This window comes from Eptatretus burgeri, chromosome 2 (assembly GCF_056783735.1).
Source record: "Eptatretus burgeri isolate ZD-2024b chromosome 2, Ebu_testis_v1, whole genome shotgun sequence".
Lineage (NCBI taxonomy): Eukaryota > Metazoa > Chordata > Myxini > Myxiniformes > Myxinidae > Eptatretus > Eptatretus burgeri.
This window is the reverse complement of record NC_140962.1, coordinates 18,731,618-18,756,836: the sequence shown is the minus strand read 5'-3', so window position 1 is coordinate 18,756,836 and position 25,219 is coordinate 18,731,618. Positions and strand designations below refer to the sequence as shown.

Genomic DNA, 25,219 nt, shown 5'->3' with positions numbered 1-25,219 from the left:
GAACCCCTGCCCCTCTTCACTGCTTGTACGACCATGAAAATGTCAAATTTTGGATTGTCCCTATGCATTCTTTAGAAGTGTGAGCAGAGCATGTATTTCAGCTATACTCTTCTTGAAGTCGGGATATTTTTATTTATTTATTTTTTGATGTGATTTCAATAAAAGTGTTACTTTTTTGTGTTATCAACAATGCATTTGGCTACAGCATTTCATCAAAGGCTTATTTAATGAATTCATAAGACTCAGGAACAGATTTACCAAGCTTTGTATAATATTTCATTGTAACTTGATTCCAATTAAAAATTCATTCTGTGAATATCCTCGACATTAATAGTAAGATCAGCAAAAACAAAAGAAAACAAGTGAAATTCTTCAATACACCACGTGTGGTGAATCAAATGAGTACACTAATGTTAAAATATGTAATTTATGCTTTTTCAGTTGAAAAACAATTAAAAAGCGTACTTAATATTTGAAATGTAAAAATCTTGTTATTATTGTGATAAGCACCTTTATATATAACAGAAGGAATGAAATCGTTCGATACAGCGTGGCAGGAGGCCGCAAAAGAATGATTGTAAGTAAATTTCAACTACTAATGCATGACGAAACACTTGTTTATGGTTATATTAAAGAGAATGATGGCATAAGAAGAACTTAGGCTGGAATCCTCGTGCATAACACCCGCCCACACAACACACGTGGTGTCCTTTGACCAATCAGGAGCAGTGCAGTTACAGTATCTTTTCCTTCAGCTCAATTGGTCTTGTCCTGCACGCGATGTTTTCGGGGTTTTTTTTTCGTTCTTGTTGAATCTGAGGAGATTATTTTTTCGTTCTTGTTGTAAGTAAATTTCAACTACTAATGCATGACGAAACACTTGTTTATGGCATAAGAAGAACTTAGCTTTCTGCGTTCGGCGCGAAATGCCATGGTGGACGGAAATGACGTCGTTCGTTCGTTCGTACATGAGGGGAGCGTTTCTTCGTTTTTTCCGTCAAGCAATAAATTAAATGGTTTTCACATATATATAACACATTAGCTTCACAAATTTCCATTGAAATACTCGGGTATTTCCGTCAATTGTCGCCATTTCCGTCGAAGTTACGCACTGCATCTACCGGACGGCCGTCATTGGCTTTATTGAGGCACGTGGGGGGGGGACGGGGGGACACCGGACCCACCGGAGAGGTGGTAGACGATGCCGGGGACATTTCAAACTCGGTGCAATTGTATACAGCGCACGCGCTGTAAAAATAGTGCTTTAAATTTTATACACAAGTTATAAGTTCCTAATTGATCTTTGCAAGAGGCTAACATTATTAAGGGTTCAAAAAATCTTTTGATTAGATCTTATATAAAGGTTTTTTTGTTTTTTTTCCCCCCATTGACTGCTCTGTTTTATTCACAATGTATTCAGACAACAGTCATTCCGTGCCTGAGACCTCACCATCTCATATCCTTTTGACACCAAAACATTTTGAATCCTCTGCAAAACTTGCATTTGAGGTGAGTAAATTGTTGCATTCGTTTATGGATTTTCCAGAAGATGCTACACAATGTGTCCTTGAACTTGATTCTCGTTTGTGAGTTGTGTGAGTAATGAACTGAGATTGTTATTGTTAAAATGTTGTTTTTTTTGTCCCCCCGCCCCCCCCCACAAACAGGCTAAACCTTTTACATCAACAGGTAAAATTCATTTATCACTGTTAAGATTATTTGAAGAGGGCATACACCTGATTAACTGCTGGATAATTATCATTTTAACTTTCTTCCCCCTCCCCAGGGAAGGTTATCCCAACACCAGATGACATCACAGAGATGTGTGAGAAGATGCACAAATCCTCTTTAATGACTACCCCAGTTGCTGAACAGACTCACCTCAGTCTTGAGGAGACAGGACATTTACGTATGATTCTTTTTTATCATAACAAGAGTGGTGCTTTTTGTAAAAAAAATAAATAAGTAAATATAGAAAAATCCTTCAAAACACATAAATTGCACTGTATGTTAAAAATTAAGAATTGCTCCATCTGATTGCAAAAGTTTTTTTTCAACTTTACTTCCTTGTGATTGTGAGAATTAAAAAAAAAGAAAAGAAAATTGCAACAAGAAGCAGGAAATGCAATTTGCGAATATCTGTGGAGGTGGCCATTTTTTTCACCTTTGGACATTCATGAATGGCCATAAAATACAGCATGCTTTTCACCTCATTGCATTTAGTTTCCATTTATCTTGATGGTGATTTGGATAACTTAAGGGTGTTGTGAAACCTTCACTCCCCAATCCATTAACGTTTTTTTTTTTTCTGATTTCTAGCGGATTCTTCGGATAGTTTTTCGACACAAGTGACAAACTCGGACATTGAAAAAACCATTGAGGTAAATGCCTGCATGCAAATTTAATGCATGCTTGTCAATTTCCTTTTTATATCTCATATTAACATACACTTTTCTTTGTAAATAAATAATGCGATCAATGTATCGATCATATTGCCAGATGCTGTTTTTTTTCATATCGATAACTTTTGTAGAATACATCATTCTCATTTAATGCATGCAAATCATATTGAGAATTGTGAGATTTTATTTTCTATTTTTCAAAGAAAAATTGAGTTGTTTGTGAATTGTGAGAATGAAAAATTGTGAGTTAACAATCAATGTATGAATGTAGTAAATCTCTTTTTCATGCCTTTAATCACAAAGATTATGAGATATCATCATGTGAACATTGTGAAATTATTGTGACCAAGAGATGTGTTGCATAAGGAGATATATTGGCCTCAAAGCTGACAGGATGGCTTGGAGGTATGCACAGTCACCTCGAAGGTGTCTTGCCTAGGATTGAATCCCGAACCAGCTACAAACTGTCATCCTCTCACACTCGTCTCACACTCTCACTATGTCTCATTGCATCTCACACTCTCACTATGTCTCTCCGAAAGGACTGTTTAGAACCCCCCCCCCCACCCCCAATCTGCTTTCTCAACAATCCTCTGGAAGAAGTCCTTTCTTTCAAGTTTCTGGTTCTCACTATCTGCCATGATCTTTCCTGGGAAAGCCACATCCAACCTGGCCTCCAAAGCCAGTCGCCGACTGGGAATCCTTCGTCGTGCAAAGTCCTTCCTTGGCCCACCTGAGCTCCTGACCACAAACAAAGCTTTTGTCCACAGCCTGATAGAGTACTGCTTTCCCCTCTTGGCTGGTGCTCCTGCCTCTCACCTGTCTCGGCTTCACGCTGTGGAAACCAAGGCATTTCGTATCATTAGCATCTCCCGTGATGAGGCTGAGTCTTTGGACCTCTCAATCTCTCATCGCAGGCAAGTCGGTGGTCTTTCTGTCTTCTACCGTCTCCTCTCCGGACTCGCTCCCCAAGCTCTGTCTGCGATTTGTCCCCACCATATTTCTGCAGGGCGCTCAAGGTCCACCAACAACCCCCTTCTGGTAAAACTACCAAAATCACGAATCACTGCTCACCTTCTTCACTCTTGCATTCCTCTTTTTTTCCCACCTTTGGAATAAACTCCCACACTCTGTTCAATCCCATGCTTCCCTCCAGGCCTTCTAAACAGCTGTTCACCACCACTTCTGATCGTCCCCCATCCAAATCCTCGATCTTTTCTACCCCCGTTAATCCACCCTAAACCCACCTTCAAATACCTTGCTTTCCTTCCTGAAAGTCCCTGTAATGTCCATCTTGTGTCCATCGTGTTCCCCGCACCATCCCTCTCCCTTCCACAGATCTCCAAATGTCTCTGTTCCCCACTGTTTGTTTTGTCCTTCCCACTCCCGCCCCTCTTGTCTCATGCCCCCCTTGCTGTGCGTTGTGTGTTCGCTATCATATGAGCCTCGACAATATTTTTTTTTTTACTCCTGGTGTTTCAGTCAAGGTGATCCAATATATGCCATTCCTCGGATAGACGTTGAACGAATGTCCCATCTGCCCGCATTAGTTGGTCAGTGTTAAAGATGTCATGGTGTCCTTCATGAAGAATCAGCAAGCCATTGCCTGCACCATGGGCAAATTCCAAATTTCTGCCCTAACGACTGCTGGAGAGGCATGGAAAACTGCCCAGCGTGACCACAAGCCAAGAAACTGCTTTAGCAGAAGCAACGCTCTGTATCAGAGTATGGTACATCAGATAGCATTAGCCACCATCCCCCGCCCATGTGCCTTTAACCTCCCTGCCCGTGTCACCCCCTCCCCCCCAACCCACATGCCGCACCCTACCGCTCCCCCCACCCACATTCTCCACTCTCCAAACTTCACCACATACTCCAATCCCCCCCAACCCAGCTTACGTGTCTCTGCTTCCGCTGCCATCCACACTGACCATCTGCCTCCACCCCAACCCAAACCCCCGACCATTTGCTTCCATCCTGACACAACCCCCAACTGTCTGCCTCCCCCCAGACCCAACGCCTCCCTGACCTGACCGTCTACCTCCAACTCGACCCAACCCCCGACCGTCTGCCGACACCCCCGACCCAACCCACCCGACCGTCTGCCTTTCCCCCGACCCAACACCCCGAACCAACCCCCCTTCTGTCTGTCTCCACCGCTACCGAACCCCCAACCCCGCCGATCATCTTCCTCCACCTCGACTCAACCCCCATCCCCCCGACCCTCTGTTTCCACCTCGACCAAACCCCCAACTGCGCCAACTGTCTAGCTTCACCCCAACCCACCCCCCACCTCGACCATCTGCCTCCACCCTGACCCAACCCCCAACTCCAACCCCGCCAACGGTCTTCCTCCACCCCCAACCCCGCCGACCGTCTTCATCCACCTCCACCCAACCCCGCTGACCGTCTGCCTCCACCCTGACCCCACCCCCCACCCCCCCGCCCGTCTTCCTCCACCTCGACCCAACCTCGCCGATCGTCTTCCTCCACCTCTACTCAGCCCCCATCCCTCTGCCTATCTGCCTCCACCCCGAGCAAACCCCCAACCCCGCCGATCGTCTGCCTCCACCCTGACCCAACCTCCAACCCCACCGATCAACTTCCGCCACCCGTACGTAGCCGCCATCCCCTGACTCTCTGCCTCCACCCCGACCCAACCCCTGACCGTCTGCCTCCACCCCTAGTCAGCCCCCATCCCCCCGGCTATCTGCCTCCACCCCGACCCGACCCCCAACCCTGCCGACCGTCTGCCTCCAACCCCGCCAATCTTCCTCCACCCCTACTCAGCCTCCATCCCCCCGGCTATCTGCCTCCACCCCGACCCAACCCCCAACCCTGCCGACCGTCTGCCTCTACCCCAACCCAACCCCCAACCCCATCAATCATCTTCCTCCACCCCTACTCAACCCCCAACCCCGCCAATCGTCTGCCTCCACCCCGACCCAACCCCCTCCACACCCCTGTACTATCACTTACTCCCTCTCCTTTGTATCCCTCTGCCACACATTGTCCTGCTGGGACCTCCTCACCCTCTGATCTTAATCCTCCCCCCCCTCCCTTCCCCAATAGTATGGACCACTAATAGTCAAGATCTTCGTTATAAATTGACTGATCTCTCTATACAGGTGACTGCTGCACCTCCAGACATGGTTTGCATAACAGAAACATTCCTCTCACATGGTGTCTCTAATTTCCATATTGAATCTTCTTTGAGATATGGGGCCATAAACGATATTCAGTGTGATATCTTGAAAAATTTGGACGGATTATGATATAACTTGGTGGATGGTTCGGGTAGGTGACCAGAACAAATCGATTCAGATTTTGGTTCAGCCCCGGATGCAGATCCAGCCTATCAGTGGGACACCAAACGTGAACTATTCAGCCTGTCAGAGGAGTGCGCTCCACCGAGTGCCGTTGTTGGTTGCTGTTTCTTTCACACAGCAGAACCTGGAGAAAGTTCTGTCCAGCCTCGACTTCATCGGCCAAGACAGCATCATTGGCAACATTGTCAATTCCTGCTCTGCAGTCTTGCTTCTTCTGCTGACATCACATCTTTCCTCTTCGTATACCATTCCCTGACGATTAGTTTGTATTCTATCTCAGTCCCTCAACTATGGACATGCGGCTATTTCTCTCTCAGCAATGGTCAGAGGACGAAGAAGTTTGGGTTGTCTCCCTGGACATATCTCGGGCATAAGACACAGATTGGCACTTTTTTTTTCTTTTTTTTTGTATACCTTGTCGAGGCTCTTATGAGAGCTAACGCACAACACACAGCAAGGGGGGCATGAGACAAGAGGGGAGGGAGTGGGAAGGACAAAACGGTGGGGAACAGAGACATTAGGAAATCTGTGGAAGGGAGAGGGATGGGACAGGGAACATGGGGAATAGAAGATGAACATTACAGGGACTTTCAGGAAGGAAAGCAGGGAATTTGAAGGAGGTGGGCTTGGGTGGATTATCGGGGGTAGAAAAGATCGAGGATTTGGATGGGGACAATAAGAGGTGGTGGTGAACAGCTGTTTTGAAGGCCTGGAGGGAAAAATGGGAATGAATAGAGTGAGGGAGTTTATTCTAAAGGTGGGAAAAAAAGAGGAATGAAAGAGTGAAGATGAGCAGTGATTCGTGATTTTGGTAGTTTTACCAGAAGGGGGTTGTTGGCGGACCTTGAGCGCCCTACGGAAATGTGGTGGGGACAAATCGCAGAGAGAGCAGGGGGGCGAGGCTGGAGAGGAGACGGTAGAAGACAGAAAGATCACCGACCAACCTGTGGTGATTGAGTGAGAGGCCCAAAGACTCAGCCTCATTGCGGGAGATGCCAATGATCCGAAATGCCTTGGTTTCTACAGCGTGAAGCCGAGAAAGGTGGGAGGCAGGAGCACCAGCCCAGAGGAGAGAGCAGTACTCCATAAGGCTGCGGACAAAAGCTTTGTAAGTGATCAGGAGCTCAGGTGGGCCGAGGAAGGACTTTGCACGACGGAGGATTCCCAGTCGGCGACTGGCTTTGGAGGCGAGGTTTGAAATGTGGCTTTCCCAGGAAAGATCATGGCAGATTGTGAGACCCAGAAGCTTGAAAGAAAGGACTTCTTCCAGAGGATTGTTGAGAAAGTGGATGGGTGGGTTTTCTAAATGGTCCTTTCGAAGAGACGTAGCGAGAGTGTGAGATTTGTCCGGATTGAAAGACATGTTCCACGTGTTGGACCAGTTTGTGATTTTATCCAGATCTGCAGTGAGCGAAGAAGCTGCTGCTTGCCGGTCTGAGGGATGACTGATGGTACGGCAGAGGGTGGAGTCATCAGCAAAGAGATATAGAGTATTTTCCAGAGTCGAAGATATCATTGAAGAAAACCAGAAAAAGAACAGGGCCCAGAACGCTACCTTGAGGAACTCCAGCCTGGACAGGAAGGGGGGATGAAAGAACTCCATTTAGGGCCACACGGTGACTGTGACAGGAGAGGAAGTCTGCGAGCCATGAGTGGAGATGGCCTTTGCTCTGCTTATTAAGCTCAAAGCCTGTTGCATACAAGGCCACCTTCATTTCTGGCTTGCTGACATCCTCCACTCCTGCTGTCATTGAAAAGCTCTCAACTGAATCTTCTCTCCTTCGAGTGGAAGCTGCAGTACCTTCTCCGATGCTCTGGAAAATCCTCGTTTCCTTTTTGCAGATTTTTTCTCTTCAAAAATGTCACAGGGACTGTTAACTGATGTCCCATCTGCCAACATTAGTTGGTGGACGTCAAAGATCTCACGATGTCCTTTGTGAAGAGTCTGCGAACCATCGCTGGCACTATGGACAAATTCAGAATTTCTGCCTGAACTACTGCTGGGAGAGAGATGGAAAACCGCCCAACAAATACAGGTGGTACTTTATCACACCAAGTACAGGTGGTACTACAGGACACACACAGTGTTGTGCAGCAGCACCTCTCACTGACAGGCTGACAGCAGCTATGTCCCCCTCTGCTGATTTGCAATTGATTCAATGCTGGTCCAATAAACGATGCATATTTTTTTAATACTGGTAAATCTTGAAATTGTATCCTGTTATTCCAGAAGTATCATTAAACAAATCCACTTATCTATTTTCCATCAGTCAGTCACTGGAAGAAGTGCAGTGTTCCTAACTTCTGTCTCAATATCAGCCATGACCTCTCCTGGGCTGACCATATATCTGAACTGGCCTCCAAGGCTAGCCACAGACTGGGCATCCACCACCGGTCCAAGTCATTCCTTGACATCTCTCTCTCTCTCTCTCTCTCTCTCTCTCTCTCTCTCTCTCTCTCTCTCTCTCTCTCTCTCTCTCTCTCTCTCTCTCTTTCTCTCTCTCTCTTTCTCTCTTTCTGTCTTTCTCTCTTTCTCTCTTTCTCTCTTTCTCTCTTTCTCTCTCTCTCTCTCTCTCTCTCTCTCTTTCTCTCTCTCTCTCTCTCTCTCTCTCTCTCTCTCTCTCTCTCTTCTCTCTTTCTCTCTTTCTCTCTTTCTCTCTTTCTCTCTTTCTCTCTTTCTCTCTTTCTCTCTTTCTCTCTTTCTCTCTTTTTCTCTTTCTCTCTTTCTCTCTTTCTCTCTTTCTCTCTTTCTCTCTTTCTCTCTTTCTCTCTTTCTCTCTTTCTCTCTGTCTCTCTGTCTCTCTGTCTCTCTGTCTCTCTGTCTCTCTGTCTCTCTCTCTCTCTCTGTCTCTCTTCCTTTATTTGTCGTTCCCTTGCTTGTTTTTGTGTATAAGTGGCCCACTGACCCATTGTCAGTATGTTCTCTTTTTAACCCTCTGTCATTTCACTCTTCCCTGGGCCAGGATATGTTGTGAGAAAGAAGCAACACCAATGTTAGCTATTTGTGCCATTAAACTGAGAATTCATGACATGATTTAAAGTTCTACTTGTCTGGGTGTATTTTAGGAGTTGACTGCTTTTATCTTTCAACCTTCTGCTGGTGGTTTTTTGTTTGTTTGTGTTTGAAATCCTGTGTCCATTGCTTTGTGAAAGCAGTTGCCCAAGTACCCCATGGATCGCGTTCCGAGAGGGTTCTGCATTATTATCAACAACAGAGAGTTCTCCCAGGCACGAAAACTTGATCCTGATATTAAAGACAGGACAGGCACTGATGTTGACAGAGGTTGGTCAATTTTACTTGATTTGCAAATGCGTTTATTTTGTTGTTTTGTATCAGAATGTGTTTTTTTTTTATTGACATTTTATTGTATTTTCATTTTTCCAATACAATAGCCTTATATAATTAAATGTTGATCACCGTGAAAAAGCTAGCACATGTCAACAAACCCATTTGACTAGTTGTCAAAGATCATCTGTACAAATTATTAATTGAGGTTAGATTACACTTGGTGGCGTAATTATGGTTATGGCGCCCAGGGCAAAAGGTCAATAATAGCACACCACGGGCAATGGCATAGTCAAGAATTTCAATTGGAGGGACGGGGAGGGGGGCATATAAAAGAGCTCTATGCTTCCCCAGCAGGCTCAGCAGTGGAGCCCTGAAAGCTATTCAAAATGCGAATTTGATTTATATTTAGTTACGATCTCATGAGTTGATTGAGCTACTTAACTCCAAAGAATTTGGAAGAATTCCCATGTTTCTAAAAGCATGCCATGTTCAGGTGTATAGAGCAGTTCAATTGGTCATTCCATGGCATTCTAATTCAAAAATAAACAAGAAAAGGAGCAATCAGAGATTGCACACCCTCACTAGGACTTGTTTTGTGTGGTGCTTGTGTACTGATGTGTTATATGATTAATAATAGACACAACTATAACTGTCACTTTATAACTGCTGGCAGTGATGACCAGGTACGAAGACATCCCACTTTGAATGAACACTTGACCCTGACCCATCACATTTATTATATATACAGAGACAGAGACAGAGGTGCGCACGTGCGTGCGTGATGGATATAGACTTTTGAAATCTTATTACAAAAAGTTTTAAACTAAGAAATGAGTAATAAACAATTCCAATCAATATAGATGAACAATTAAGGAACAGAAATCCATGAGAACTAATTAAAGTAGCAAAGATCATTCATCTCCCTCCACCTTGCACAAAACTTCAACTTTGCACCATTTCTGAATGAAATCATTAACTTGAGACGTCTCTGGGTAAAAATGAAATTCCATTTTAAGACGGGCACGTACAGAGCCTTTAAAGGCTAGCAAGGCACTGCATTCTTCCAAATCAACACCCAAAATCATTCTTCCGAGTAATGTATATCGAGAGTTTTGCTTCAGCGAGCTGTAAGGAAATTTGCTACTTGAGATCCGACATTCTTGCAAGATACAGGCACACAGTACACAAGATAATGGAAAGAAAAACACAAACTAAATCTCTGGAAAATAAATTTCAAGAGTTGAAAAAGCGGAACCAGCCTTTGGCATCCAACATAAGCGTGGAAAATGTCCTCGGAGTGTCTGCAAAAAGGACATTCATCAGATAACGCAAGGTTCAGTCTTTTTTTAAAAACGCGTTTGAAGGAAAGGAGTAGTGTTGCGAGCCTCCACTGTATGTCTCCATCACGTTTAGACACAGATGATGAACATGGAGGACCAGGCAGATGATGGAATGCCTTCAGGCAGAAGTTCTTTCCAGTGGGTGGTCAGTGTGCTATCGGGGTTGGCAGCTATAACAACATTAAGACATTGAACATACAGAGCAGTCTTTGTACAGGTTTGTAAAGGCTTTGTGGAGGGAGCGCTAGAAAAACAAACGTCGGGGAAGTCAGGATGTGTTGTACTTGCATCTTGAGTACCATGCAATGGAGGCCACGATAAATTAAAATAATTGAAAACTTGAACAATTGAACGTAGATGTCCAATTAAACGAGCTGACTTAACATGGCAAACTTCCAAAATCTGGTTCGGGATCTGCCATCCAGAATAAGTACGATTAACAAAATCCTGAACAAGGAAGAAACCAGATTCAATGAAAAAATAAATTGGTGAACTACTTTGGTAGTCATGATGGAACAGGCTATTGTAAAAGACAGGTTCACACATAAGATTACAACATTTATACGAATCCTTGTTTCGTACTGGAATAAGATGTTGAGAGGCATTCAGGAGACTTTGATAGGAGGGCAATAGTGAGGTGTCGATTTGCCACAGGTCAAGTAGGAAGAGCTCAGGGCCACACCTGAGCTTCCTGGATTGCTGCAGCAAGCATGAAGCCAGGGCCCGCCAAGACAGGACTTGTGCAGAAGTTGATGCAAGGTAGTCAGCTGGTAATGTCCACGAGCCCTTGACCGCCTTTTGTTAATGGGAAACTCGGATCTGCTCGAAACCGGTGCATGCCATTCCAGAAAAAAATTCACAAGGATTCGCGATTTGATTTGGGGGAGGGGTAGAAGACAGTCATCCCATACTATACTATAATATTAAGTTATTAATTATCAGCACTCTACCTCTATAAAACAGGAGGCTGGACAACCTTTTCCAATGATTAAGGGTGTGAGATATTTGATCAACCAGTTGATCCCAATTCTTTAAAGAGAAGGTCTCGTTCCCAAGGAATACCCCAAGATGCTTCAAACCATCATACCTCCGCTGCAAGGCTTCAGGTAGAGAAGGTGGGATAAATATCCCTGAAGGACCAGGACACAAGGCTTTACTCTTTCTCCAATTAACAGTAGCAGAAGATGCCTGATTAAATTCATGTAGAGCACTTGTAAGGACAGCAATGTCAGACTGAGTGTTGACAATCACACACACACATCATCACCGTATACAAGCACCTTGACAGGATTAACAAGAGGTGCCACCGAAAAACCAGAAAGCTTTTTGTGTAAATGAATCGGCAAGGGTTCAAATAGCAAGGGAATACAGGCACCCAGAGAGAGGGGGAAACCTTGTCAAATACCTCGCTGAACTGGAAAAGGTGAACATAAACTGTTATTGATGTTTATTTAACTGAAATTGCTTTGATACAGCAATTTTAATACAAGAAATAAAGAAAGAACCAAACCCAAACCCCTTCAAATAAATAGGGATGGTCAATACCATCAAAAGCCTTTTCTTTATCGAGGAAGATCAGGCCAGTGTTAACATGCTGACAATAACAAATCGACATCAAACCACGAACAGAAAGAAGATTGTTAAATATCGATCTACTGGGAATACAACAAGACTGGTCAGGAGATACATTGTGCCCAATTAAAGTCTTTAAGCGATTGGCAAGTAACTTGGACAGGATTTTATAGTCGACCCAAAGTAGAGAGATTCAGCACCATTTCTCAAGAGGTTGAAGATCTCCTTTTTCGGAATCAATGAAATGATACCATGTCTACAGCTTAATGGAAGTTCACCAGCCTGTGTACTTTCTAGAAATACAATTAATAGACACGGTCCCAGCAGATCCCAGAAAGTGCTGTTGAATTCAACTTCCCTTCGTGTGCTGCCTTTTTGGCTGCTGGTTGCATCATCGGTTAGGGATGCAGCTATGCTGCTGATACAGTGTCCATATTACCAGGACACTGTTGCTCATTTCGCCGACCTCTGAAGGGTGACAGGCTGAGTCAACCCCCTGGTGTTAATTCACCGGAAAACGGGGCTCAAACTCAGGACCCGAGGATCCCAAGCCACTACCCTAACCACTAAGCCAACATCAGGCTCTAGAATTCAACTGGCAATCCATCTATACCAGGTGCTCTATTGATGGGCAAGCTTTAAACAACACTCTCAAGTTCATCTAATGTTATTTCACCTTCAACAATCAAGTTCTGGGCTTCAGTAAGTGTAGGCAATGGTAGCCCAAGAGCCCACAAAGGTTTATTTGTGTTTTGTTCGCCAAAAGGTCTGATAGTTGTTTCAAGAGTGAAAATGTCTGTAGAATTCGAATGTGCTGGTCTGATAAAATCCACTTGGACAGTTTTCCACAAATCGCGTTTTTATAGGGGTACCCTATAATTTCCCGTGAACGCATTTCGTTTCGTAAACGTTCCGAACAAACTTTATAGGTTTTATCTTATATTTTTTGTGTATTTTTTTTCCAATCCTGAAGTTTTCAAGAGGATTATTTCCAAAACAAATGTACTATTTTGAAGAACTATAATTCCCCTTTCCTATGCAAAAACAATCACGCAAAACGGTTTTGCAGAGTAATGAAAAAAAAAAAGAGTATACATGGGGTTACTTGGAAAATATCGCAATTTTCGATGATTCTTGGAATATACATGTAAATGTAAAATAAGTCGAGGCTACGTTTTAATTACAATGTAGTGATTTATTGACATTATCATAATATGACAAAATTGTTAACAATGTATAACAACGTAATCATGATTAGATATATCTGTCTAGTAAATTAAATGGTTGTCATCCATGTGCATTAATAGCAATGTGTTGAGAAGTTTGGAAAATGAGCATGCAAATCTATTGACTTTTGTTCAATATGTTCCTATAGAGCTGGATAAGTGTCTTGGTAATCTTCGGTTTTATAATGAAACCATGAATGTATCTGAACCGTCATCACACAATGAGCTTTCCATTTTGCTCATCTCCAATCATCGTCGTCCACGCCCGATTCATCTGATCCATACAAAAGTTCTCCATGCGACATTTCCACATCCTCGTCGTCTTCCGATTCGATGATGGATTCCTTTTCACTGAGGATCTGGCTTATCTGGCATGGCATCTGATCACCATCAAACCAGTCGATTGCGTAGCTTCCATCAACCAGGATCCATCCGTGTTGGCACGGCTGGCCACATAAGCTAGATGGATCTTAATGTGCAGCTTTCTTCCACAAAGAGGAAACATAATTTGCTCTCTTGATTTTCTTGATCAGAACAGATCGACAAGGTGGCATGCTGCTTGGGTTTACACCCTTGATCTTCTCCAGTGGATCCCCCAGCTGTCTTGGCGCATATGTGTGTTGAAACATAACATAGCGGGCAGTGTCAACGGTGAGCAAGTTGTGTTTCCCATACAGCGAACATACAAAATGTTCAATTGTCGAAACTTTCATCAAGCACATTGTGGTGCTCCCCTCGCATGGCAAACGCTAAGATGAACTGTTCGTGTTTCATCATGATGTCAAAGGGTCTCTGTTTTCCTTTGTTCATGAAGGATTCTGTGAAGTCGGTACCAGTAAATGCATTAAGTCCAGGAAGAGCTTGCAGGACAGTCGACTCCAATTCATCAACCAGTTTGGGAATACTGATGCATCGCCTCATGTTGTTACTGCTGAGTCCAACATCCATCCATACGTTTGGGCAGTCGTGTGCGGCACCTGTGTAGCACAACAGAACCATGAGGACGTCCGTGTCATTGTTTCTGACCCTCATCGTTGTGGCTGGTGATAGTTGCATGATATGATCAAGATGAAACAAGTCGAGTGTCAGTTTCTTCATGTTGGCAGTTCAATGCCTCTGTGTCTTCTCTGAATACACTCCCTTCGTTTTCTCTGAACGTGTAGCAGACACCATCCAGACCCATGACCACAATGTGATCCTTCAGGATGCTAGCATATCTGTTGTTCTTCCATTCGTTTGCAAGGAAGCGAAGGAATCCTGCTTTGAAGGAACATTACTCAAGAGCTGCCAATTCTGAGGCCGCTTCTGTTCAGGACCTGTCACAGCAAACGTCATTTCTTCTGACCCTCGTCTGCTTCGCTCAGCCTCTTTGATACTCGGAGTGATGTACGTATCACAAACAAGATCAGTGCGTGGTGACATCTCACACAACTGTCAGAGGATTACTTCAGCTACCCCACCAAATGTGGGAGGGAGATTCTACAATGTGTGTAGCAGGAACATCGCATTGACTAATGTGACGTCAATATCTCCTGGTTTCTCGCTTTCAACCATTTCCTCAAGCTTGTGCAGAAGCTTTGACTTGTCAGTTTTGTTGATGCTACCATCTACGTGTGCCAGCGCGAGTGGAATTGGAGTCAGTGGATATTGAAAGACTTTCTCAATGTCTATCCTTTCCAACGTACTGATGTAGAGTAGCCTTCCAAACAGGTCTCTGGTCCCTTGTAGTTCGACTACCTTCTGGTCCTTGGTGGTGATGTTTTTCTTCACAGCAGCACTCGCAAAGTTCTTGATCTTCCTTCTGCTCATTGGTTTCTCGAAGCGAGCTTGATCGTTGAAGCTCTCTGCTGTGAAATTATCACACAACTCCTGGCCTTTCATTTTCAACCCCAAGAGATCCTCCTTGATATCATTTGGTTCACTGGTGCCAGTCATGATGCAGTGGAGGGTTTCATTCGTATTCTGATCAAACGGGTTCATGGTGTTCTTGATTGCGTCAAGCAGCTCAGAGAGATCATTATTGTCTCGGGTGACTCGATACGGTTTCAACGATTTGGAGACGTCTTCCTTCAATTTCAAGCCAGCTTTGTCGAGGAGGCTTCCAACAATACAACTTCTGGCAGCTCTAGTGACCATCTACCGCTGTCTCGCACTGTCGGACTGACTGAACGAAGTGATTCCTGTCAGCCTTGATGCAGCATCAGCATTCACTGTCTGCTCAAGGGTGATGTCGACTTGAGTTCGCGAGAATGATTTGTTGGTTCTTCTCACAGATAAAGCTCCATTTTCTAAGGCTTCTCGAACACCAGGATGTGTGTTGGCCAGGTTCATCAGATTGTGATAATAACGAACCAGTCATCGAGCATAGTTGGGACAATTCCCAGCAAAGAATATGGGACATATTTGGCCCAAGGAGAAAATGAAGAGCTGCCGGTCATTTGTTCTATATGCTCGACTGACTTCTTCGGGAGTTTTACCATGAATATGGAGAATGCATGTACGTTTTGATGTCATTTTGTTTGCTGTTGGTGAACCTGAAAGAAAAAAAATGCTATTCTACCACCACCAACTACATTCATTATACAGGGTATACGCGTGCTATACATAAACATCGTAGTCTGGTCAACAGAAGATAGAATATTATACATGCATCTGCTATAGTTGGAGTATGTCACATTTGTGCAACAAAAAATGAAACTGACGTCTGACCATCTATTTCACTGAAAATAGAGTATACCAAATAACCAATTATCTGGGTATACTACTCAGACAAGAACTTTTCCACTTGCAAAGAACATTGAGGTAGTATATACACTATATCAATATAAAACATAATATTTTGCTTGAGAATTGTGCAAATCTCAAACAGCGATATTTTCCAAGTAACCCCATGTATACTCTTTTAGTCATTACTCTAAAAAATATAAACCGTTTTGCGTGATTGTTTTTGCATAGGAAAGGGGAATGATAGTTGTTCAAAATAGTACATTTGTTTTGTAAACAATCCTCTTGAAAACTTCAGGATTGGAAAAAATACACAAAAAATATTAGATGATAAAACGCGCCGGTAAGTAAAATTGGGGTTAATCATTGAAATCAGGCTAATCCAACTTTTTTGAAGTCGAATTGAGAAACAGAATAATTCATAGAATCCGGCCAATGATGAGCTTTAGCATGATATCTCATTTTTGGGTGTAGCTATTGCGCTTGAGTCAAAATTAATTACTTATAAAGTTCGTTCGGAACGTTTACGAACCGAAATGCGTTCATGGGAAATTATAGGGTACCCCTATAAAAACGCGATTTATGGAAAACTGTCCAAGTGGATTTTTATCAGACCAGCATATTCGAATTCTCCAGACATTTTCACTCTGGAAACAACTCTCAGACCTTTTGGCAAACAAAACACAAATAAACCTTTGTGTGCTCTTGGGCTATGGATTAGTAAATGAATTTATATGGCCTCAAAAAGTGGGCTTGGAGGAGTAGAGGTGAAAAAATAAATTTTTAGCTGTAAGTTTAATGTCACTCGGATCAGTCAAAATCTTTCCATCAGCAGAACGCAAGGGCAATATTTGTTTTTGATTTTTTTTTTTTTGAGGCAGTTTATAGCTAAAAGAAGAGCCTGCTATGAGTATTCAGTTGTTGCAAGTGAACCATTCTCATCCGAAGAAGTGCACCTTTTGCACGCTCAGCCAATAATTCATTCAAAAGGGCTTTCTTTTCATACGTTTGTCGCTGCCCATTATTATTAGGAGAGGACATCTTGTTTTGCTCGTGAAGAATGTCTTCACCTGGTCTATGTCGATGTCACGATCTCGAGTTCTGTGTTGTGAGAAATTGACAAAAAATTCTAATTTGAGCTTTAACGTTGTGCCATCAGACGCAAACAAGAGAAATCCTGATCCATTGCCATGTAATGTGCCCAAAAGGTCCTAAAAGAAGAAACAAAGAACTTGTTTTGAAGGAGTGCTGTCTTGAAATTGCAATATGGACTCACCACCTCAGCAAATGGCAATTGAAACTGCATTACAACTGATCGGAAAACCCATATGGGATAATAGAAGTTTTTCAAACGAGGTGAAGGAAGTGATCGGAAACATAGAATTTATCAAGTCGAGCTCGGGACACTAAATTGTTCGAGCAGTGACACCAAGCAAATTGTTGCTGTGTCAGATGTTGCAATCTCCAAAAGTCAGTCAATTTGAATCTTGAGATAGAGTGAACGAGAGATCTCGTGCTGGCCACATGCGGGAGGGGTGAGTGGGGGAGGGGTAGAGGGGAGCAGTGAGGGGAGGGGAAGGGGCGAGTTGAGGGGAGGGGCGGGGGGAGAGGTGAGGGGAGGGAGAGAGGTGAGGGGAGGGAGAGGTGAGGGGTGAGGGGAGGGGGTGACGAGATGGAGGTCTCCGGCAGAGGGAGAGGGAGAGAGAGGACATCAGGGTGGGGTGGGGGTGGAGGATGGGACGAGGGAGGGGGGTGGAGGATGGGACGAGGGATGGGGGTGGAGGATGGGACGAGGGATCGGGGTTGAGGATGGGACGAGGGATCGGGGTTGAGGATGGGACGAGGGATCGGGGTTGAGGATGGGACGAGGGATCGGGGTTGAGGATGGGACGAGGGATCGGGGTGGAGGAGAGGGAGAGGGAGAGGGATCGGGGTGGGGGAGAGGGAGAGGGATCGGGGTGGAGGAGAGGGAGAGGGATCGGGGTGGAGGAGAGGGAGAGGGATCGGGGTGGAGGAGAGGGAGAGGGATCGGGGTGGAGGAGAGGGAGAGGGAGAGGGAAAGGGAGAGGGATCGGGGTGGAGGAGAGGGAGAGGGAGAGGGATTGGGGTGGGGGAGAGGGAGAGGGATTGGGGTGAGGGAGAGGGAGAGGGATTGGGGTGAGGGAGAGTGAGAGGGATCGGGGTGGGGGAGAGGGAGAGGGATCGGGGTGGGGGAGAGATCAGGGTGGGGAAGCGAGAGGGGGATCGGGGTAGGGGAGAGGAAGAGAGGAAGACAGAGGGCGAGAGGAAGAGAGACAGGTCGGGGTGAGGGAAAGGGAGAGGGAGAGTGGGAGAGAGATCGGGGTGGGGTGAGGGAGAATGAGGGGAGAGGGAGGGGTGGGGGAGAGGATCGGGTAGAGGGAAGGATCGGGGAGGGGAAGAGGAAGGATCGGGGTGGGGGAGAGGGAGAGGGATAGGGAGAGGGATCGGGGTGGGGGAGAGGGAGAGGGAGACATCGAGAGAGATACTGATAGAGAAAGACAGAGATACTGACAGTGAGAGAGAGAGGGGGGAGGAGGGAGAGAGAGGAGGGGGAGAGAGAGCGAGGGGGATCGGGGTGGGGGAGAGGGAGAGGGATCGGGGTGGGGGAGAGGGAGAGGGAGAAAGAGAAAGAGACAGACATGAGGGATCGTGGGAGAGGGAGATCGAGTGAGAGGGGAGGATCAGGGGAGCGAGGGGATTTGGGTGGGGGAGGGGAGAGGGAAAGAGATCGGGGTCGGGGAAGAGGCAGAGGGGGAGAAGGATCGGGGTGGGGGAGAAGGAGAGGGAGAGGGAGCAGGGTGAGGGAGGAGAGCCAGAGGGGGAGAGGGACCGGGGTGGAGGAGAGGGAGATGGATCGGGGTGGAGGAGAGAGATCAGGGTGGGGAAGCGAGAGGGGGATCGGGGTAGGGGAGAGGAAGAGAGACAGATCGGGGTGAGGGAAAGGGAGAGAGAGAGTGGGAGAGAGATCGGGGTGGGGTGAGGGAGAATGAGGGGAGAGGGAGGGGGAGAAAGAGAAGGGATCAGGGTGGGGGAGAGGGAGAGGGTGGGGGGAGAGGGGGTGGGGGGGAGAGGGAGAGGGTGGGGGAGGGGGAGAGGGTGGGGGAGGGGAGAGGGAGAGGGTGGGGGAGAGGATCGGGGAGAGGGAAGGATCGGGGAGGGGAAGAGGGAAGGATCAGGGTGGGGAGAGGGAAGGATCGGGGAGGGGAAGAGGGAAGGATCAGGGTGGGGAGAGGGAGAGGGATCGGGGTGGGGGAGAGGGAGAGGGATCGGGGTGGGGGAGAGGGAGAGGGATCGGGGTGGGGAAGAGGGAGAGGGATCGGGGTGGGGGAGAGGGAGAGGGATCGGGGTGGGGGAGAGGGAGAGGGAGACATCGAGAGAGATACTGATAGAGAGAGACAGAGATACTGACAGAGAGAGAGAGGGGGAGGAGGGTAGGGGGAGAGAGAGGGAGGGGGATCGGGGTGGGGGAGAGGGAGAAAGAGAAAGAGACAGACATGAGGGATCATGGGAGAGGGAGATCGAGTGAGAGGGGAGGATCAGGGGAGAGAGGGGGATTTGGTTGGGAGGGAGGGATCGGGGTGGGGGAGTGGGAGAGGGAAAGAGAGATCGGGGTCGGGGAAGAGGCAGAGGGGGAGAGGGATCGGGGTGGGGGAGAAGGAGAGGGAGAGGGATCAGGGTGAGGGAGGAGAGGCAGAGGGGGAGAGGGATCGGGGTGGAGGAGAGGGAGAGGGATCGGGGTGGAGGAGAGAGATCAGGGTGGGGAAGCGAGAGGGGGATCGGGGTAGGGGAGAGGAAGACAGAGGGCGAGAGGAAGAGAGACAGATCGGGGTGAGGGAAAGGGAGAGGGAGAGTGGGAGAGAGATCGGGGTGGGGTGAGGGAGAATGAGGGGAGAGGGAGGGGGAGAAAGAGAAGGGATCAGGGTGGGGGAGAGGGAGAGGGTGGGGGGGAGAGGGAGAGGGTGGGGGAGGGGGAGAGGGTGGGGGAGAGGGAGAGGGTGGGGGAGGGGAGAGGGAGAGGGTGGGGGAGAGGATCGGGGAGAGGGAAGGATCGGGGAGGGGAAGAGGGAAGGATCAGGGTGGGGAGAGGGAGAGGGATCGGGGTGGGGGAGAGGGAGAGGGATCGGGGTGGGGGAGAGGGAGAGGGATCGGGGTGGGGGAGAGGGAGAGGGATCGGGGTGGGGGAGAGGGAGAGGGAGACATCGAGAGAGATACTGATAGAGAGAGACAGAGATACTGACAGAGTGAGAGAGAGAGGGGGAGGAGGGTAGGGGGGAGAGAGAGGGAGGGGGATCGGGGTGGGGGAGAGGGAGAAAGAGAAAGAGACAGACATGAGGGATCATGGGAGAGGGAGATCGAGTGAGAGGGGAGGATCAGGGGAGAGAGGGGGATTTGGTTGGGAGGGAGGGATCGGGGTGGGGGAGTGGGAGAGGGAAAGAGAGATCGGGGTCGGGGAAGAGGCAGAGGGGGAGAGGGATCGGGGTGGGGGAGAAGGAGAGGGAGAGGGATCAGGGTGGGGGAGGAGAGGCAGAGGGGGAGAGGGATCGGGGTGGAGGAGAGGGAGAGGGATCGGGGTGGAGGAGAGAGATCAGGGTGGGGAAGCGAGAGGGGGATCGGGGTAGGGGAGAGGAAGACAGAGGGCGAGAGGAAGAGAGACAGATCGGGGTGAGGGAAAGGGAGAGGGAGAGTGGGAGAGAGATCGGGGTGGGGTGAGGGAGAATGAGGGGAGAGGGAGGGGGAGAAAGAGAAGGGATCAGGGTGGGGGAGAGGGAGAGGGTGGGGGGAGAGGGAGAGGGTGGGGGAGGGGGAGAGGGTGGGGGAGAGGGAGAGGGTGGGGGAGGGGAGAGGGAGAGGGTGGGGGAGAGGATCGGGGAGAGGGAAGGATCGGGGAGGGGAAGAGGGAAGGATCAGGGTGGGGAGAGGGAGAGGGATCGGGGTGGGGGAGAGGGAGAGGGATCGGGGTGGGGGAGAGGGAGAGGGATCGGGGTGGGGAAGAGGGAGAGGGATCGGGGTGGGGGAGAGGGAGAGGGATCGGGGTGGGGGAGAGGGAGAGGGAGACATCGAGAGAGATACTGATAGAGAGAGACAGAGATACTGACAGAGAGAGAGAGGGGGAGGAGGGTAGGGGGGAGAGAGAGGGAGGGGGATCGGGGTGGGGGAGAGGGAGAAAGAGAAAGAGACAGACATGAGGGATCATGGGAGAGGGAGATCGAGTGAGAGGGGAGGATCAGGGGAGAGAGGGGGATTTGGTTGGGAGGGAGGGATCGGGGTGGGGGAGTGGGAGAGGGAAAGAGAGATCGGGGTCGGGGAAGAGGCAGAGGGGGAGAAGGATCGGGGTGGGGGAGAAGGAGAGGGAGAGGGATCAGGGTGAGGGAGGAGAGGCAGAGGGGGAGAGGGATCGGGGTGGAGGAGAGGGAGAGGGATCGGGGTGGAGGAGAGAGATCAGGGTGGGGAAGCGAGAGGGGGATCGGGGTAGGGGAGAGGAAGACAGAGGGCGAGAGGAAGAGAGACAGATCGGGGTGAGGGAAAGGGAGAGGGAGAGTGGGAGAGAGATCGGGGTGGGGTGAGGGAGAATGAGGGGAGAGGGAGGGGGAGAAAGAGAAGGGATCAGGGTGGGGGAGAGGGAGAGGGTGGGGGGGAGAGGGAGAGGGTGGGGGAGGGGAGAGGGTGGGGGAGAGGGAGAGGGTGGGGGAGGGGGAGAGGGAGAGGGTGGGGGAGAGGATCGGGGAGAGGGAAGGATCGGGGAGGGGAAGAGGGAAGGATCAGGGTGGGGAGAGGGAGAGGGATCGGGGTGGGGGAGAGGGAGAGGGATCGGGGTGGGGGAGAGGGAGAGGGATCGGGGTGGGGGAGAGGGAGAGGGAGACATCGAGAGAGATACTGATAGAGAGAGACAGAGATACTGACAGAGTGAGAGAGAGAGGGGGGAGGAGGGTAGGGGGGAGAGAGAGGGAGGGGGATCGGGGTGGGGGAGAGGGAGAAAGAGAAAGAGACAGACATGAGGGATCATGGGAGAGGGAGATCGAGTGAGAGGGGAGGATCAGGGGAGAGAGGGGGATTTGGTTGGGAGGGAGGGATCGGGGTGGGGGAGTGGGAGAGGGAAAGAGAGATCGGGGTCGGGGAAGAGGCAGAGGGGGAGAGGGATCGGGGTGGGGGAGAAGGAGAGGGAGAGGGATCAGGGTGGGGGAGGAGAGGCAGAGGGGGAGAGGGATCGGGGTGGAGGAGAGGGAGAGGGATCGGGGTGGAGGAGAGAGATCAGGGTGGGGAAGCGAGAGGGGGATCGGGGTAGGGGAGAGGAAGACAGAGGGCGAGAGGAAGAGAGACAGATCGGGGTGAGGGAAAGGGAGAGGGAGAGTGGGAGAGAGATCGGGGTGGGGTGAGGGAGAATGAGGGGAGAGGGAGGGGGAGAAAGAGAAGGGATCAGGGTGGGGGAGAGGGAGAGGGTGGGGGGAGAGGGAGAGGGTGGGGGAGGGGGAGAGGGTGGGGGAGAGGGAGAGGGTGGGGGAGGGGGAGAGGGAGAGGGTGGGGGAGAGGATCGGGGAGAGGGAAGGATCGGGAGGGGAAGAGGGAAGGATCAGGGTGGGGAGAGGGAGAGGGATCGGGGTGGGGGAGAGGGAGAGGGATCGGGGTGGGGGAGAGGGAGAGGGATCGGGGTGGGGGAGAGGGAGAGGGATCGGGGTGAGGGAGAGGGATCGGGGTGGGGGAGAGGGAGAGGGAGACATCGAGAGAGATACTGATAGAGAGAGACAGAGATACTGACAGAGTGAGAGAGAGAGGGGGGAGGAGGGTAGGGGGAGAGAGAGGGAGGGGGATCGGGGTGGGGGAGAGGGAGAAAGAGAAAGAGACAGACATGAGGGATCATGGGAGAGGGAGATCGAGTGAGAGGGGAGGATCAGGGGAGAGAGGGGGATTTGGTTGGGAGGGAGGGATCGGGGTGGGGGAGTGGGAGAGGGAAAGAGAGATCGGGGTCGGGGAAGAGGCAGAGGGGGAGAGGGATCGGGGTGGGGGAGAAGGAGAGGGAGAGGGATCAGGGTGGGGGAGGAGAGGCAGAGGGGGAGAGGGATTGGGATCAGGTGGGTGAGAAGGAGAGGGAGAGAGGGATCGGGTGGGGGAGAAGGAGGAGAGAGGGATCGGGTGGGGGAGGAGAGGGAGAGAGGGATCGGGTGGGGGAGAAGGAGAGGGAGAGAGGGATCCGGTGGGGGAGAGAGGGAGGAGGGAGAGAGGGATCGGGGTGAGGGAGAGGGAGAGGGGGAGGGAGAGGGGAGGGGGAGAGGGAGACATCGAGAGAGATACTGATAGAGAGAGACAGACAGAGACAGAGATACTGATAGAGGGGGAGGAGGGAGAGAGAGAGGGGAGAGGGAAAGGGAAAGAGGAGGGGGTAGAGAGAGGGAGGGGGATCGGGGTGGGGGAGAGGGAGAAAGAGAGACAGACTTGAGGGATCGTGGGAGAGGGAGATCGGGTGAGAGGGGAGGATCAGGGGAGATAGGGGATCAGGGTGGGAGAGAGGGATCGGGGTGGGGAGGGGGAGAGAGATCGGGGTCGGGGAGAAGGAGAGGCAGAGGGGGAGAGTGATCGGGGTGGGGGAGAAGGAGAGGGAGAGGGATCGGGGTGGGGGAGGAGAGCAAGAGAGGATCGGGATCGGGTGGGTGAGAAGGAGAGCGAGAGAGGATCGGGATCGGGTGGGTGAGAAGGAGAGCGAGAGAGGATCGGGATCGGGTGGGTGAGAAGGAGAGGGAGAGAGGGATCGGGATCGGGGTGGGTGAGAAGGAGAGGGAGAGACGGATCGGGTGGGGAGAAGGAGAGGGAGAGAGGGATTGGGTGGGGGAGAAGGAGAGGGAGAGAGCGATTGGGTGGGGGAGAAGGAGAGGGAGAGAGGGATTGGGTGGGGGAGAAGGAGAGGGAGAGAGGGATCGGGGTGGGGGAGAGGGAGGGAGGGAGGTAGAGAGAGTGATCAGGATGGGGGAGAGGGGAGAGAGAGGTAACTCCTCTCGCCTGGAATGAAATTGCATAAAATCAGATTTTTTTTCCACCTTTATTTACACATACTAAACAACAAATTCCACAAAACAAAACTAGAATATCTTGCTTGGAAAAGTGTGCACCACCTGAGTTAACACTTGGTGGAAGCACCTTTTTTTTTTCTTTTTTTTGTATACCTTGTCGAGGCTCGTTTGAGAGCTAACACACAACACACAGCAAGGGGGGCATGAGACAAGAGGGGCGGGAGTGGGAAGGACAACATGGTGGGGAACAGAGACATTAGGAGATCTGTGGAAGGGAGAGGAATGGGGCGGAGAACATGGGGAATACAAGATGGACATTGCAGGGACTTTCAGGAAGGAAAGCAGGGAATTTGAAGGAGGTGGGCTTGGGTGAATTAATGGGGGTAGAAAAGATCGAGTATTTGGATGGGGGATGATAGGTGGTGGTGAACAGCTGTTTTGAAGGCCTGGAGGGAAGGATGGGATTGAATAGAATGAGGGAGTTTATTCCAAAGGTGGGAAAAAAATACGAATGAAAGAGTGAAGGTGAGCAGTGAGCCTGGATTTTGGGAGTTTAACAAGAAAAGGGTTATTGGCGGACCTTGAGCGCCCTGTGGAAATGTGGTGGGGACAAATCGCAGAGAGTGCAGGGGGGCGAGGCTGGAGAAGAGATGGCAGAAGACAGAAAGACCACCGACCCGCCTGCGGTGCGAGAGTGAGAGGCCCAAAGACTCAGCCTCATTGTGGGAGATGCGAATGATCTGAAATGCCTTGGGTTTCTACAGTGTGAAGCTGAAAAAGATGGGAGGCAGGAGCACCAGCCCAGAGGGGAGAGCAGTACTCAATCAGGCTGCGGACGAAAGCTTTGTAATTGGTCAGGAGCTCAGGTGGGCCGAGGAAGGACTTTACACGACGGAGGATTCCCAGTCGGCGACTGGCTTTGGAGGCCAGGTTTGAAATGTTGCTTTCCCAGGAAAGGTCATGGCAGATAGTGAGACCCAGAAGCTTGAAAGAAAGGACTTCTTCCAGAGGATTGTTGAGAAAGTAGATTGGGGGTCGCGGGGGTTCTCAACGGTCCTTTCGGAGAGACGTAGTGAGAGTGTGAGATTTGTCCAGATTGAAAGACATGTTCCACGTGTTGGACCAGTTTGTGATTTTATCCAGATCTGCAGTGAGCGAAGAAGCTGCTGCATGCTGGTCTGAGGGATGACAGATGGTACGGCAGAGGGGGAGTCATCAGCAAAGAGATAAAGAGGATTTTCTCGAGAGTCGGAGAGATCATTGATGAAAACCAGAAAAAGAACAGGGCCCAAAAAAAGAACCTTGAGGAACTCCAG

The 25,219-nt window shown here is 49.3% G+C and overlaps 1 protein-coding gene across 3 annotated transcripts in view; it reads left to right on the top strand.

The window, feature by feature from the left end:
* The window catches only part of LOC147031515 (caspase-8-like), a 119,762-nt gene that overhangs the window by 73,500 nt on the left and 21,043 nt on the right, over positions 1 to 25,219 (top strand). For 2 of the 3 annotated variants that reach the window (XM_085864317.1, XM_085864333.1), the window contains exons 5-9: positions 1,421 to 1,509; positions 1,668 to 1,689; positions 1,787 to 1,909; positions 2,320 to 2,381; positions 8,885 to 9,014. In XM_085864317.1, the coding sequence (XP_085720443.1) occupies positions 1,421 to 1,509; positions 1,668 to 1,689; positions 1,787 to 1,909; positions 2,320 to 2,381; positions 8,885 to 9,014 (426 nt within the window). The remainder of the gene's footprint in view (positions 1 to 1,420; positions 1,510 to 1,667; positions 1,690 to 1,786; positions 1,910 to 2,319; positions 2,382 to 8,884; positions 9,015 to 25,219) is intronic. The other variant, XM_085864325.1, reaches the window with a different exon arrangement.